The 16,648-nt window shown below is 47.3% G+C and overlaps 1 protein-coding gene across 1 annotated transcript in view; it reads left to right on the plus strand.

Moving 5' to 3' along the window:
- LOC129696425 (cadherin-4-like) overlaps nt 1-16,648 on the plus strand; it is a 54,753-nt gene that overhangs the window by 14,001 nt on the left and 24,104 nt on the right. The window contains exons 5-11 of the mRNA XM_055634306.1: nt 929-1,084; nt 3,010-3,154; nt 7,322-7,479; nt 8,046-8,180; nt 10,578-10,763; nt 11,726-12,123; nt 12,823-12,968. Of these exons, the coding sequence (XP_055490281.1) occupies nt 929-1,084; nt 3,010-3,154; nt 7,322-7,479; nt 8,046-8,180; nt 10,578-10,763; nt 11,726-12,123; nt 12,823-12,968 (1,324 nt within the window). The remainder of the gene's footprint in view (nt 1-928; nt 1,085-3,009; nt 3,155-7,321; nt 7,480-8,045; nt 8,181-10,577; nt 10,764-11,725; nt 12,124-12,822; nt 12,969-16,648) is intronic.

Raw genomic sequence — 16,648 nt, forward strand, 5'->3', positions numbered from 1 at the left:
AACCTGAGGGGCAATGTTTTTACACAAATGGTGATGCACGTAGAGAACAAGCTTCTGGAGGAGTTAGTTGAGGCAGGTACTATCGCAACGTTTAAATATTATATGGATTAGTACATGTATAGGATAGGTTTGTAGGAATATGGTTCAAATACAGGCAGGTGGAACAAGTGTAGACGGGGTAAGGTGCTTTGGTCGGTGTATGTGTTGGGCTGAAGGGCTTGTTTCCACGTTGTATGATGCTACGTCTATAGGGTGTAGGAGGAAACTGGACACTCGGGTGGAAACCTATACGGTCACAGGGAGAACATGCAAACTCCACACAACCAGCAACTAGACATTCTCTCTCGTATCCGCATCAACTCCCAAGATTCGATCCTGACCACGGATGCTGTCTGTGTGAAGTTTGCACGTTCTACATGTAATCACATGGGTTTTCTCTGGGTGAAGGCAGGAGAATGGGTTTGAGAGGAAAATATAGATCAGCCATGATTGAATGGCGGAGTAGACTCCATGGACTGAATGGCCTAATTCTGCTCCTATGTCTTATGGTCCAAATATCTTATGGCAACATGTCTAGGGGCGGCATTGTGACGCAGTGGTAGCTGCTGCCTTACAGTGCCAGATTTGATCCTGACCATGGGTCCTGTCTGCACAGAGTTTGTACCTTTTCCCCATGACCTGCGTGGATTTTTTCCGGGTGCTCCGGTTTCCTCCCACACTCCAAAGACGTACAGGTTTGTAGGTTTGTTTGGCTTCTGTAAAAACAAAATGTTTATGTGTCCTAGTGTGTATAGGAGAGTATCGAGCACGGGATGATCTCTGGTCGGCACAGACTCGGTGGGCTGAAGGACCTGTTTCCGTACTGTTTTTCTAAAGTCTAAAGTAAAGTGCCAAGTCTAAAATCTCTGCTCACCATTTCCTCCTTTAGGTTATCTCTGACATCCAAGCCTATGAATCGTTAACCTACACCATCTCAGGACCAGGGGTAGACCAACCTCCAATTGGCTTGTTTGTGATCGGCACAAAGACAGGCTATTTAAACATCACAGGCCAAGTGGATCGTGAAAAAAACCCCGAATTTAAGGTGAGTTCTGATCACTGGATATATATACAGTACAAGACCAAGTGCAGACCCGTTGGGTCTGTTCCCCCAACGTGTGGTTGTTGGGGGGGGGGGGGGGCGGCATGCAGCGTCACACACTAACTACCCCCCCTCCCGCACTCACGCCCCCCGGGGAGAGGGAGAGGGGGGAGGGGGGAGAGAGGGGGGGGTGGGGGGAGACGGGGGGGGGGGTGGAGAGAGGGGGGGGTAGAGAGAGCGGGGGGGGGGGGAGAGAGGGGAGAGGAGAGGGGGGGGGGGGTGAGCGGGGAGAGAGAGGGGAGGAGAGGGGGAGGAGAGGAGGGGGGTGTGAGAGGACAGGGGGAGAGGAGAGGGGGGGGGAGAGGAGAGGGAGGGGGGGAGAGGAGGGGAGGGAGAGAGGGGAAGAGAGAGAAGGAGCGAGAGAAGGAGGGAGGGGGGGGAGGAGAGGGAGGGGGAGGAACCCAAACCCAAACCCCATTTGCAGGCAGTGCTTTTTTACCTCTAACCATAATTACATTTTCAAACCAAATTAAGGGCACTCACAGTGCTGTAGACATTTGTCAGTGTCATTCAAAGCTCTGATTGGGGCACACCACTTGCAGAGACTGATTGAGGCACACCACTTGCAGAGACTGATTGAGGCACACCACTTCCTGGTTTTATAGTCGTTCCCCCTCCCTCCAGCAAGGGCGGCAGAGAGAATGGGGAATGTTGTAAAAACATTAATATCTCTGTCAATTTTCATCAACGGGAAAAATCCTCAGCACACACGTGGCGGAGGGGGGCTCTGAGCGAGGTGGCCAAAAATGACGGCCGTAGGTGGCGGCGTACTCTCGGAAACCGCAGCACAGAAAGCCAAAACCGGTCAAGAAATGAGTTTTAGTAATATAGATATTTGCAAGTTCCTTTAGCTTGTGTTTAGGTCCAGGTTTAGCTTTGTTATAGTCGGTGTACAGTGTGTAGCTTTCTTTTGCATGCTAACCAAATGAATGATCCAAGCCAGGCGGCACGATGGCACAGCTGTACCATAGACAGAGCATCGTCCACGCCAACCAGAGACCCCCGCACACTAACACTTTCCTACACACACACACTAGGGACAATTTCAAATTTTTAACCAAGTCAATTAGCCTACAAACCTGTGCGTCTACAAAACCGCACGTCTTTGGAGCGTGCGAGAAAACCGGCGTACCCGGAGAAAACCCATGCGGTCACGGGGAGTTTGTGCAAACTCCACACCGACAGCACCCATAGTCAGGGTCGAATCAGTGGGTGTGCATAAAATCATGAGGGAAATTTTGCCTTAATGCAGTCTCGTACCCAGAGTAGGGGAATCAAGAACCCGAGGACATAGATTTAAGGTGAGAGGAAAAATATTTAAGAGGAACCTGAACACTCACTCAGAGGGTGGTGGGTGTATGGAACAAGCTGCCAGAGTAGGTAGTTGAGGCAGGGACCATAACAAATTTAAAAGACTTTTGTAAACTCTTTTAAACTCTTTTAAAAATGTATTTATATTCTACTATTAACTGTACATATGTGCATTGGTGTTGTGTTGTATTTCTTTTAACGGAGGAGAAGCAAATGGAATTTCGTTGCTCAGTTTTGTGCAATGACAATAAACATATTCTATTCTATTCTATTCTATTCTATTCTATTCTATTCTATTCTATTCTACATCCATGGGATAGGTTCAGAAGGACATGGGCCAAATGCAGGCAAATGGTATGTGCTTAGATGGGACATCTTGGTCGGCATGGATGAGTTGGGCCGAAGGGCCTGTTTCCGTGCTGTACAACTCTACGACCATGTGACTCCATGAAAGGAATGTGACAATCCTCCATTGCAAATTTATTTCAAAGAATGGCCAAGGCTTCATAACCGTATATTCCTTGTGCCTTAAGATTCTTTTGTTATTTCAATTTCAGCTGACGGCACAAGCGCTGGATAAATCTGGTCAACCAAGAGAGAAGCCCCTGGAACTTGTGATTGAAGTTGGGGATATGAATGATAACGCCCCGGTATTCCAGCAGCAAGTGTTCATGGGAGGTGTTGAAGAACTGTGCACATTTGGTAAGAACCATGAACCGTCTTCAATGATCACCCGCTGAGCAGCTTTAAACTTCAAAGATAAAGTGCGGAAATAGGCCCTTTGACCCAAAGAGTCCACACTGACCAGCGACCCCCACATACTAGCACCATCCTACATACCAGAGCCAATTTACAATTTTTACAGAAGCCACTGAACTTTGGAGTGAATGAGGAAACCCGAAGGAAACCCATGCGGTCACAGGGAGAAAGTACAAACTCTGTACAGACAGCCCTCGAGGCTAGGATTCAACCCAGGTCTTTGGCGTTGTAAGGTGACAACTCCACCGTGCCGCCCCTGATCTCTGCACAAGAAAATCTCTAAACCTCTGATCCTTCACCTTCAACCTAAGCTCTCTGTTTTTTAAACACCCGTGCTATGACGGGGGGGGGGGGCACGTTTCTGACGACCGCTCGGGTAGCTTACAAACTTAGGATGTGAACATTAGAGAGAAGAAGCAAGGAACTGCAGATGCTTCATGCCAAAAAAAGGCATGAAGTGCTGGAGTAACTTGGCAAGACAGGCAGCATCTCTGGAGAACTCTCTGGATAGGTGACGTTTCAAGTTGGGACCCATCGTTAGACATGGATTGTTACCTGAGCTTGTGGGCTTGAGATAGGGTTTTGAGCCGGAACTGATGGTGGCAGGGGGTTGAAGAAAGCTGAAAGAGAGGAGGGGCATATTTAATTCTGTCATTTTAGGTAACATCCCTCTCCCTCTTCCTTCCTACCTCTCTTTCCTGTTCCGCCTCCCTCCCTGGTGTACACACATTTCTTCCACTATCCTGGTTCCCTTTCCTCCACACTAGCATCCACCCCCACCCATATACCTCCCCCTTCTTCCAATCCTCTTCTCTCCTTATCCAACACCCTTTTGGCACAAGGTTAATTCCCGGGATGGTGGGACTGTCATATGCTGAGAGTATGGAGCGGCTGGGCTTGTGCACTTCGGAATTTAAACGGATGAGAGGGGATCTTAGATTATTAAGGGTCTGGACATACTAGAGGCAGGAAACATGTTCCCGATGTTGGGGGAGTCCAGAAACAGGAGGCACAGTTTAAGAATAAGGGGTAAGGCATTTAGAAGGAAGATGGGTAAACACTTTTTCACACAGAGAGTTGTGAGTCTGTGGAATTCCCTGCCTCGGAGGGCGGTGGAGGCCGGTTCTCTGGATACTTTCAAGAGAGAGCTTGATAGGGCTCTTAAAGATAGCGGAGTCAGGGGATATGGGGAGAAGGCAGGAACGGGGTACTGATTGTGGATGATTAGCCATGATCACAATGAATGGCGGTGCTGGCTCGAATGGCCTACTCCTGCACCTATTGTCTATTGTCTATTGGCTCTTTATCAACTCTAGCCTTGGTCCACCCATCAGTCAATCAAACCCTCCTCACCTGTATCCACCTTTCACTTACCAGGTTCTGTAAACCCCCACCCCCCACAGCTCTTTTCCAGCTTTCTCCTCCCTACTAGAATCAGTCCGCAGAAAGATCCCGGTCTGAAACGTCATCTGTCCATTCCCTCCACAGATGCCGCCCGACCCACCGAGTTACTACAACACTGTTTTGCTCAGAATTCCAGCATCTGCAGTTCTGTCTCTTTTAGACTTTAGACTTTAGGGATACAGCGTGGAAACATGCTCATCAGCCCACCCAACCCGCGCCCATCAGCAATACACTAGCACTATCCTGCACACTAGGGACAAATTCCACATGTTTACAGAATCCAATTAATCTACAAACCTGCATGTATTGTGAGTGTAGGAGTAAAACCAGAGCATCCGGATAAGACCAACACGGTCACAGGGAGAACGTACAAACTCCGTACAGACGGCACCTGTAGTCAGGATCGAATCCGAGCCTGGCGCTGTAAGGCAGCAACTCCACTGCTATGCCACCGTGTCGCCCCTGTTAGCTAACCAATGATAAGACCGGAAGTGCCTTGCAGCTGTGGCTCGCCTGCAGTCCGTTTTTCTTTTCTTTTTTTGTTTTCTTTCTTCCCGTTGTTACAGTTTATTTCGGTTTATTTTAGTTGTGCATGTGTGGGGGGGGGGTGGGAGAAACATGTTTTTGGACTCTTCCTTCGGGGGGGTTTCGGCCTTTCTTGCCGTATCCCCCGTCTCCGTCTCCATCTGCGCTGAGGCCTATCGCGGAACTGGCGGCCTCCAACTGAGACCGACCTCGAGGCTCCGGAGGCAGAGCCAGGACTTACCAACGCGAGGCTGGCCGACTTCGGGGTTATGGTGGCGTTGCGACCCGACTTCGGAGCCTCGGGGGCTCGGCCGTGGACCAGTGGACGACATTGTCCCTGCCCCCTGGACAGAGAACCTGTTATTCGTCCAGCCTCCTCCCCCTTCCAGTTATCTTCTCTCCCTCCCCCGCAAACCCCAATCCGTTTGAAGAAGGGTTCTGACCCAAGGGTCACCTATCCAACTTCTCCAGAGATGTTTCCTGACCCTCTGAGTTACTCCAGCGCTCTGTGTCCCATCTGCAGAAGATACAGAAAACTAAAAGCACTACCATGAACAGCTTCTTCTCCGCTGTTATCAGACTTCTGAATGATCCTCCCATATGCTATGGTACTGTCCCAATTCTCCATCCTACCTCATTGCACACATTGGACATTGTCTCTGGAACAGAAAGGTCTGTTTTACGCTGTAATACTATGACCATGGCTCTATAACTAGTATGCTGCAATGCTGAGCAACTCTATTCCGCACTCTAGTATTTCTACCTATTGTACGTGTTTGGCTCGATTATATTCATGTATAGTATTATCTGATTTATAGTCATACTGCACAGAAACAGGCCCTTAGGCCCAACTTGTGCATGTTGACCAAGATACCCCATCTAATCTAGTCTCATTTGCCTGCATTTGCACTATCCCTCTAACATTTTCTATCAATGTACCTGTCCAAATGTTATTATAACACCTGCCTCAACTACCTCCTCTGACAGCTCATTTGATGTTCCTACCACCTCCCAAGTAAAAAAAAAGGTTCTCATTAAATCTTTCCCATCTTACCTTAAAACTATGTTCTCTGGTTGTTGATTACCCTAACCTGGGCAAAAGACTGTGTATTCATGCTATGATCTATTCCCTATTTATCCCTTCATGATTTTACACAACCCAACCTTGCCCTATGGCTCAGCCCATCAAGTCCTGACAACATCCTTGCACTCTTTCAACTTTAATGGCATCATTCCTAAAGCCAGCTGACCAAACTGAACACAATACTCCAAATGCAACCTCACAAAGGTCTTGTACAACTGTAACATAATGTCCCAAGCTCTATACTCATTGACTTGACTGATGATGGCCAATGTACCAAAAGCCTTCTTCACCACCTTATCTACATGTGACGCGACCTTCAGGGAACTGTGTAACTGTGATCGGATAGCACGCAAACAAAAGCTTTTCACTGTTCCTAGGTACCCATGACAATAAAGGGAATAATGTTTTGTGCAAGATAAAGTCTGATCGAGGATGGTTTGAATGGCTCCAATGAGGTAAATTGGAGGTCAGGACCTCTCTCTGGACAAATCTAGAGCTAAGCATAAAAACATGGGAGGAAACAGCTTTCTAGTTTTGCCATTTAGTTTAGGAACAGCTTCATCCAAGACCGCAAGAAATTACAGAGAGTTGTGGACACAGCCCAGACCATCACACAAACCAACCTCCCTTCCATTGACTCCATCTAAACTTCACGCTGCCTCGGCAAGGTCACCAGCAAAATCAAGAAACAGTCTTAGCCTGGTTACTCCCTCTTCTCCCCTCTCCCATCAGGCAAGAGGTATAGAAATGTGACAACGCACACCTCCAGATTCAGGGACAGTTTCTTCCCAGCGGTTATCGGGCAACTGTACCATCCTTTCAACATCCAGAGAGAGGTCCTGACCTCCAATTTACCGCATTGGAGACATTCAAACCGTCCTTGATCGGACTTTATCTTGCACTAAACATTATTCCCTTTATCAGGTATCTATACACTGTGGACAGCTTGATTGTAATAGTCTTTAGTCTTTGTAATAGACATAGTCTTTTCTCTTGCTCAACTAAAAACTTTTCACTGTACCTCGGTACGCGTGACAATAATAAACCAAAGCTAAACCTAAGCCATTAATCGACATTTGCATTGCGTTTTCTTCTAGGTACCGTGGTTCAGAATTTAACAATCGTAGCCACAGATGCAGACATAGGAAATAATGCCCGTATTGCCTACAGTATTCAATCCCAGGGAGGCATGAATATGTTTGAGACGTTTGGTAATGGAATGGTTAGAACAATAGCAACTAACTTAGACAGAGAGGTTTGTATCAAAGATTCACTTTCTGCAACTCTGTTGAAGCTAATTTACAAATGTCCAGCCCAGCCTATTGAATTTGTTAGACACAAAGTACTGGGGGGAGGGGGGGAGAGAGAGGGGGGGGGGGGGGGTGGTGGTTAGGGGGGGGGGAGAGATAGGGGGGAAGAGAAAGGGGGGGTGGTTAGGGGGAGGGGAGAGAGGGGGGGGTGGTTGGGGGACGGAAGAGAGGGGGTGGTTGGGGGAGGGAAGAGAGGGGGTGGTTGGGGGAGGGGAGAGATAGGGGGAGAGAGAGGCGGAGAGAGAGGGGGAGGGAGAGAGAGGGGGGGAGGGAGTGGGGGGGGGGGGAGAGATGGGGAGGGGGAGGGAGAGAGAGGGGGAGAGAGAGAGATAGGGGGTGAGGAGATGGGGAGAGAGGGCGGAAGGGGAGAGAGTAGGGGGGGGGGGGAGAGAGAGGAATGGAGTGGGAGAGAGTGGAGAGGAGGGGAAGGAGGGCAGGGGTATATTGCTGGTGTACAGAAAGTACTTGCATATAATAATGTTACAGTAAACTGTTTGTCTTGTTCTGACAGACCAAAGATTTGTACACCCTTGTGGTGAAAGGGCAAGATTTGAATGGAAACTACAAGGGGTTGGCTTCGACTGCAAACGTCCAAATCCATATCCTGGATGTCAATGACAATATTCCAACCTTGGAAAAATATGAGGTATAGACGTGAGAATAAAGAATAAAGGCTGCACACCCGCGTTGAACGGCCAGGAAAGCAAACTAGCTCCTCTACTTCCTTAAGATGTTTGGCATGTGGGGTTTGGCATGTCCCCACCACAGAAAGCATTTTATTGAGATGCATTGCAGTGTGATTTTGGAACAGCTCCATCCAAGATCACAAGTTCCTGCAGAGCGTTGTGGACTTAGCCCACACCATCAAGCAAACCACCCTCCCTTGACTCCGTTTATGCTTCAGCCAGCCATGGCAAGGCCACCATCATAATCAAGGACATAATCAGTCTCTCTCTTTTCCCCTCTCCCATCAAACATGAGGTACAGAAGTGTGAAATTACACTCCTCTAGATTTAGGGACAGCATTTCTAAGGCAGTGTGAAGTGTAGATGGAGTCGATCATGGGGAACCTGGTCTGTGTGATGGACGAAGCTACATTCACAACTCTCTGCAATTTCTTGCGGTCTCGGACGAAGCCAAGTTGGACAGTTCCTGTGAACCGCGAACCAAGTTCCTAAAGCAACCAATCCCAATAGGATGCTCTCTACGGTGCCTCTGTAGAAGTTGATTATTCTGGAAAACAGGGATGTCATTGACGAGGACAGAATTTATTGACATGGTGGATGGCGTGCTGGAGTGGTGAAGAGGATGCTCCAGGGAGGTTGAGACCCCCGGGGATGGAGGTGGTCCTCTCGGCCTACGCCGATGATGTCATGTTCACCGACCCTGTTGACCTGCGGAGTATGCGTGAGTGCCAACAGGTTTTCTCGGCTGCTTCCTCCGCCAAGATCAACTGGGGGAAGTGCTCTGGTCTCTTGGTGGGAGGGCAGTCAGGCGCTGGTCTGTATTCGTACCCAGGTGGCGGCTCTCCGACTCAGGACCCTGCGGAGGTACGTCTACTCGGACTACCCTCCTAAATGGCACGTGCTAGCGACGTACTTTTTTCGCCAGGGGACGCTGCCTTCAGGAGGGCTCACGGCTCCCGGTAGCGGGCATGAGTCGACGGGCTAGGCGGGATAGGCGGGAGTTGCCTGGCTTTTACCGTGACCTCCTGAAGGCCAGGAATTTGGTCACCTTCAGCCAGGGCCCTGCTCCTCAGGGGGAGGGGGGTGTCGTGGATGTGACGGTGGGTGTCAAGGAGAGGCGTGTGCATGGAGCGATTCCGGCCGAGCTTACCCCCGCTCAGTCGGAATTGTTCATAGGGCCCACGGCCCGGGTCCCTCCCCGAGAGCCGGCCCCATGCAACATGAGCCGCCTTTCCGAGATGCCCAGCGTGCCGTTCTGTGACGCGGAGAGGCGCGTACTGTACAGGCTGCTCTTGCACACTCTCCACTTCCTCGCCCTCGTCTTCCGTCCAGACACACCCTGGCGGTCCGTGTTACCACCTGACGAGGGGAGCGGTCCCCAGTGGAGGTCTCTCTACAAGGGAGTCCTCCCCCTTTACATCGGGGACCTGGGGTGGAGAGTGTTGCACAAAGCCGTGGCCTGTAATAGGTATTTGAGCCGGTTCACGGACTCTTCCCCTGCTTGTCATTTCTGCGGTGAGGAAGAGACCGTGTTCCATGTGTACATAGAGTGTGAGAGGTTGCAGCCACTGTTCGAGTATCTGAAAGGGCTGCTCCTCAAGTTTTGGCTACATTTTAGTCCAACGCTATTAATTTATGGGCACCCGGTACAGAGGGGGGAGGGTCGGGAGGGAGGAGGGGGTCTCCCTGTCGGTCTGCTCCTGGGCCTGGCCAAGATGGCCATTCGCGGGTCCAGGCAGCGGGCAGTCGATGGCCGCACAGCGATCGGCTGCCTGCCCCTTTTCCGGGGTTACGTCCGTGCCCGCGTGTCCCTAGAAAGGGAACACGCGGTGTCCATGGGGACTGTGGAGGCCTTCTGTGAACGCTGGTCACCACAGGAGGTTGAATATATTATAGATAAAAATGTTAATATTTTAATTTGATAATTTTGTTTAAGTGTTTTTTAAATTGTTTGAGCTTTCTACCTTCCCTTGTAAATTGTACATTTGTTTAAAAATCTAATAAAAAAAAACATTTACGGGAAAAAAAAAAAAATGTTTTTAAAAAGGGAGGTTTAGACCCCGCCATGATTGGTGGGACAGTGGACAGCGATATATTTCCAGATTAACACAGTGTTTGAGCACCTCCAAGTAGGGTGGTGTTCTCAAGCACCCACTGCCCGATAGGCCTTCTTGGTGATAGATGTAGGATTGGGAGGTGAGGGGGGAGAGAACCCACCATCAACACTGGTTTTTTAAAGACCTGCTGATATACCTAAGTGGAGCGGATTTCTAGTTTACATTTAAGATTCAAGATACAGCATGGAAACAGGCCTTCCACTTGAATTCACCACTAAGTGTTTTATTTTCTGCCTCCAGTATGAAGTATCTGTTCAGGAGAATACTGTGAGCGATGAAGTGACACGCATACAAGTGATCGATATGGACCAAGAATATACCGATAACTGGCTGGGAAACTTTGAGATTATTGAGGGGAATGAAGGAGGCCACTTCCGATTTGTGATGGATGAGAAAACCAATGAAGGAATCCTCGTGCTTCAAAAGGTAAAGTTGCAAATCATACATGAGTTGTAGGTGCAGGATTAGGCCATTCGGCCCATCAAAGCTACTCCGTCATTCAATCATGGCTGATTTATCTTTCACTCTCAACCTCACTCTCGTGCCTTCTCCCCGTAACCCCTGACACCAGTACTGATCAAGAATATGTCAATCTCCACCTTAAAAATATCCATTGACTTGGCTTCCACGCCCTTCTGTGGCAATAATGGTAACAAAGGTCGTTCTTTCTTTGACCGTCCTAACCAAACTTCAGGAGGGGAAGGACACAGGGGGAAACGTCCCCATGTTTTGAGAGGTGGGGGACAATCCCACCCATGTTCTGTAATCCGGATTTTGAAATTCAGTGAAAAAAAATCTATTAAAAATCTCCGCTCCTCGCAAGACAGTGGGGGTGGGATTGATGATGGAGGGCTCCAGTTCCCTCCCACATTCCAAAGACGTGCAGGTTTGTAGGTTATTTGGTTTTCGTAAAATTTGAAATTGGCCCTAGTGTGTAGGATGGAACTAATGTACGGGGATCACTGGTGAGTGTGGACTTGGTGGGCCGAAGGGCCTGTATGTGTAAACTCGAAACTAAACTAAATTTCACTGTGCATTTACACATGCAACAATAAAACACCATTGACCATTAAGGTGGGATTTTGTCCATAAAGTTTTGGTACAATGGTTCAATGCGCCATGTCTTGGCGCCTTTTCAAAGTCCAATCCATGCTCTAGTTGTTGTGCTCAGTGCCCATTCCAGGCGAGCCCCAGACTGCTGTCGGCCCTCCGGCCATCGCCTTCCTTGGATATGTGGATTGACATTATTGCAATAATGTATTGTATACATTATTGCAATAATTGATTACATTTTTAAAAAATAGGGGCCGTCTGAACAACCTCCCCCTGCAGCCCACCTAGCTCGGCTAACTTTGTAATGATTGTCTTCCCTCATAATCCCTGCACAGGAACTGGATTATGAAGAGTCATCAACTCGAGAACTTCTCCTCCGAGTTACCAACAAAGCAAAGTATCACTCTTCTGTTATGACCAGTTTAGCCGCTGGTGGAATTTCCATCATCGGAGGCGGAGGCGGAGGCGGAGGCGGAGGCGGAGGCGGAGGCGGAGGCGGAGGCGGAGGTGGAGGCGGAGGTGGAGGTGGAGGCGGAGGTGGAGGCGGAGGTGGAGGCGGCAAGCCTATTCGGTTAATAGTCAATGTAAAGGATCAGAAGGAAGGGTTCTCATTCAAGCCAACCACAAAGAGAATCACCATCAGCGAAAACAGTAAGAAAGTCACAATCGGTCAGAAGCTGGGAAGGTACCCAGCCATCAGTGCTGACACTGGCAAAGAGAGCACAACTGTCAGGTAGAGTGTTCCTCTATTGCCCCACCTCACATGCATGAGTGCTCACGGGCATTGCCAGCATGTTGAAACGAGCCTGTGTCTGTATGACTACCTTTGTGGGGTTTGTGTGTAGGTGGTGCATATGGGCATTTTGTGTTGGGTGCGTGTGCGTGTGTGTCTGCACATGTAATGTGTATTTGTGTCTCTGTATGTGTTATGTTTGTGTGCCTTTGTGTGTGTATGTGTTGTTTTTTTATGTCTATGTACATGTGTGTTGTGTGTAATAACATTGTGTTTTGTATATATGGGTGTGTGTTGTCCGTGAATTGCATGTGTGCGTGTATTTTGTGTGTATATGTGCGTGCATGTGTGTTTTGTGTGTGTGTTTGTGCCTGTGTGCTGTGCATGGGTGTGTGTTGTCTATGAGTTGCATGCGTGTGCGTGTTTTATTTTTGTGTGAGCATCTGCATGTGTGTGTTATGCATGTGTAATGCTGAGTTTTTGTGTCTGTATATGTGTGTGTGTGTGTGTGGTATTTGTGTTTGTGCTTGTGAGTGTGTCTGGGTGTGTGTGCGCATTTATTGTGTGATGGGGGTGTGTGTGCCTGTCCTTGTGTGAGTGTGCCCGTGAGTTTGCGACTGTTTGTGCAGGAGCAGTTGTTGAACATGCATGCAATTTAGCAAAACAAAACCACGCTTGCTTTTGTGTCTTTTCCTGCAGATATGCAAAAGGTTCTGATGCAGCCAACTACTTATTTATTGACCAAGAAACGTCAGAGATCTCTCTGGCCAAAATACCTGACCACGAGTCTGAACATGTGGTGAATGGGAAGTACACAGCGACTATACTGGCCATAAATAACGAGGGTGAGTATATAAAGATGGACGGCTTTTACATAGACACATAGATGTGCAGGAATATGATCACACACGGCAGAAGCTATAAAGGCGAGGACTCTATTCCTTGGTGCCCAGGGGGGTGACGGGTGATCATATAGAGGTGCACAAAACCATGAGAGGAATAGATTGGGTAGACACACAGTCTCTTGCCCAAAGTAGGAGAATCGAGGACCAGAGGACATAGGTTTAAGATTTAATAGGAACCTGAGGGGCAATTTTGTCACACAAAGGGCAGTGCGTGTATGGAACGAGCTGCCAGAGGAGGTACTTGAGATAGGTACAATTGTGATGATTAAGAAACATTTAGAAAGGTACATGTATAGGACAGGTTTAGGGAATTATGGGCCAAACGCTGGCAGGTGGGACTAGTGTAGATGGGGCATGTTGGCTGGTGTGGGCAATGGGCCTGTTTCCATGATTCTAAGCTATTGGTTTAATTTGGCATTATGTTCAGTATTGCCATTGTGGGTTGAAAGGCCCATTCCTGAGCTGTACCGATCATTGCTCATTGGGTGTAGGAATGAACTGCAGACAGTGGCGGACTGCGTCTAAATATTATGGTTGCCAGGAGACAAAGGGGGCCCACTTCATCAGGGGCCCACTTGCCATCGGGCAAGCTGACACCCTGACCAGTCTGCCACTGACTGCAGATGCTGGTTTATATTGAAGATAGACACAAAGTGCTGGAGCAACTCAGTGGATCAGACAGCATCTCTGGAGAAAAAGAATGGATAACGTTTCAGGTTGGAATCCTTCTTCAGACTGCAGGAGGGTTCTGACCTAAAATGTCACCAATCCTTTTTCTTCAGTCATGCTTCCTGACCCGCTGAGTTGCTCCAGCACTTTGTGTCTATCTTCTATGTTCATTGGTTTGTGTATTGAATGTAAATGTTAGAACATCATTGTATTATTGTATTTTAATGACCACATAGCCAAGCTGGTGGAATTTGTTATCAGTACAGCTCGGTACAGGTTCCAACATTTCATCAAACATTAAACATATAGCATAGATATACATACAAACAGACGCATTACATAATACATAAGGGCCATGCTTATTCTTATTCCTCACCGTACAGAGTTTAAAATGTTAATTGCAGTGGAAATGAAACTGTTTTTAAAGCGGTTTGTTTTTGAGGCAATTGTCCTGTAGCGCCTCCCAGAGGGCAGTAGCTGAAAGGCATAGTGTGCAGGGTGAGTAGGATCAGAGATGATCTTGCGGGCTCTGTGTAATGTCCGTTTGTGGTAAAGTGATTCAAGGGATGGTAGGGGTAAGCCAATAATTTTAGATGCTCTGTTGATATTAACCGTCATATTACGGTTGTACAACTGCAAAAAATAGATACGTACATGTTCAGTTCAACTCAGTTGAGTTTATTGACACGTGTCCCGAGGCACAGTTTAAAGCTTCTGTTGTGTGCTAGCCAGTCAGTGTAAAGACAATACATGATTACAATCAATCCATTTACATGGGAAGAGACATGGTATGGGAATAACGTTTAGTGCAAGGTAAAGCCAGCAAAGTCCGATCAAGAATAGTTCAAGGGTTACCAATGAGGTAGATAGTAGTTCTGCACTGCTCCCTGGTTGTGGTAGGATGATTCAGTTGCCTGATAACAGCTGGGAAGAAATTGTCTCGGAATCTGGCAATGTGCGTTTTCACACTTCTGTAACCTTTGCCTGATGGGAGAGGGGTGAAGAGGGACTGGCCAGGGTGCAACTCTTCCTTGATTATGCGGCTAGCCATGCCGAGGTAGTATGAGGTATAAATGGAGTCAATAGAAGGGAGGTTGTGATGGCCTGGGATGCGTTCACAATTTGCTGCAATTTCTTGCGGTCTTGGGTGGAGCTGCTCCCAAACCAAACTGTGATGCATCCCGATAAAATGCTTTCTATGATGCATCTGTAGAAGTTGGTGAGAGTTGTAGGGGACCATGCTGAACTTCCTAAGCCTGTTACTGGGACTAGGAGGTTTGAGTTGTAGGGGGAGTATTAGCTGAGTAATAGGCTGACTCTATTTCCCTGGAGGCTGGGAGGGTGACCATGAAGGGCGTGGATTACGTGAGTAGCCATAGTACTCTCCACTGGGTGGTGACATCTAAAACAGATGAAGGGGAGAAGGGAAAGATTTAAAAGGCATCTGTGGGGCAACCCTTTAAATTTTTTACTTCAAGAGTAAAATTGACTCGTGGAAATCTTTCATCATGTTGAACGATTTTCACGAGTTAACAAATTTCCCGAATACCTGCCGTTAGCATTACGAGTCGCTAAGTTACGTCCACGAGTTCCAACGTTCCCGCTATGTTAATTCTACGTGATTACCACGAGTTTGATTTGTTTTAAACTCAGGATCACTTGTGGGTGGACTCGCACCGTGAGACAGAGCCATAACTCTAACTATAAATAGCAATGTTACAAAATTTTGAGATTTAAAAAATCAAGTCTGCAATTTATCCCATCAGATAAAGTATAACAATAAGTTTAATTTGACACCTAATTCACTTTCATATCTCAAGTAATAAAAAAGTTATGGCCATTTTCATATTCGGAAATTAGCATCTTGTTCCCTATTGATTTTCTATGGACATAACAAAAAAGCTGTGATCGTGGACAGTCAAAAGCCCATAACCTTCTTAAAAAGTTAAGAGAACTGAATGAAATTTTCAGTTATCATAGATTGAAGCATTCTGAAACAAATATAAAATAATCTTACTTGGATGACCTGAAATTAAAGCATATAACTAGTTAGTTACCCAATTGTAGCTAATTTCAAACTTCAATTACTAGATCTAAACATCTATCCATTTCTTAATAAATATGATTAACATTTTTAAATAGCCCAAGTGTCCAAATAATATTCACAAATAATTCACAATAAAACATGATTTTTAAATCTCATTTACATCAATTTATAGGCCAAATGGAAGGAATTTAGTGTTCAATTGCTGTAAATTAAAGTCAATTAAAATCGGCTTTCTAGTGGGTTCCTGTGAACGCGCTGGTTTAGAACGTTCACATTGCGCTGGATTTGTGCCCTCAAGTGTCCAGAAAAATACTGCGGGATATAAAGAGCCCAAAATGAACTACTCGCTATAGAAAACTTTATACACAGGGTTATATACAAGCCCCATTTAATGTAAAAATAAGGTACATACCTTTAATTGTTTGGTTTATAAAACCCTGGGGCTGCGAGAGGTTGCGGGTTGAGAGAGTGATTTTTAAACTACTATAACTATTATACAAGGCCATAAAAACTAATAATACCTTTTGCGACGGGGTCTTTCAGCGATTTTCCGTTAATGATTTACTAGGCTGAACATTTTCGATTGCAACAGCCTAGTAAAAATCGCGTTTTAAACCCGCCCCCTCTAAACAGCGCCAAAATCACACACACTGAGTAGGGCAGATGCTCAGCCACGATTCAGGTAGGTTTTGTAACATACCTACTCTAAAGGGCCTGTCCCACCAGCATGCGATAGCATGCGTCTAGCGCGACCAAATGTGGTCGCTTGAGGCGTACGGCCTCGCGGGGCCGGTCCCACTTCGATCGGCGGAGGCATATGGAGTTGTGTGGGGCTGGTCCCGACATCGCGCGGGGCTCCAAAAATCTTGCACTGTCCGAAAATCTCGCGTGAAAATGGCCTGTC

The sequence above is a fragment of the Leucoraja erinacea genome, chromosome 4 (genome assembly GCF_028641065.1).
Source record: "Leucoraja erinacea ecotype New England chromosome 4, Leri_hhj_1, whole genome shotgun sequence".
In the NCBI taxonomy this organism is placed as follows: Eukaryota; Metazoa; Chordata; class Chondrichthyes; order Rajiformes; family Rajidae; genus Leucoraja; species Leucoraja erinaceus.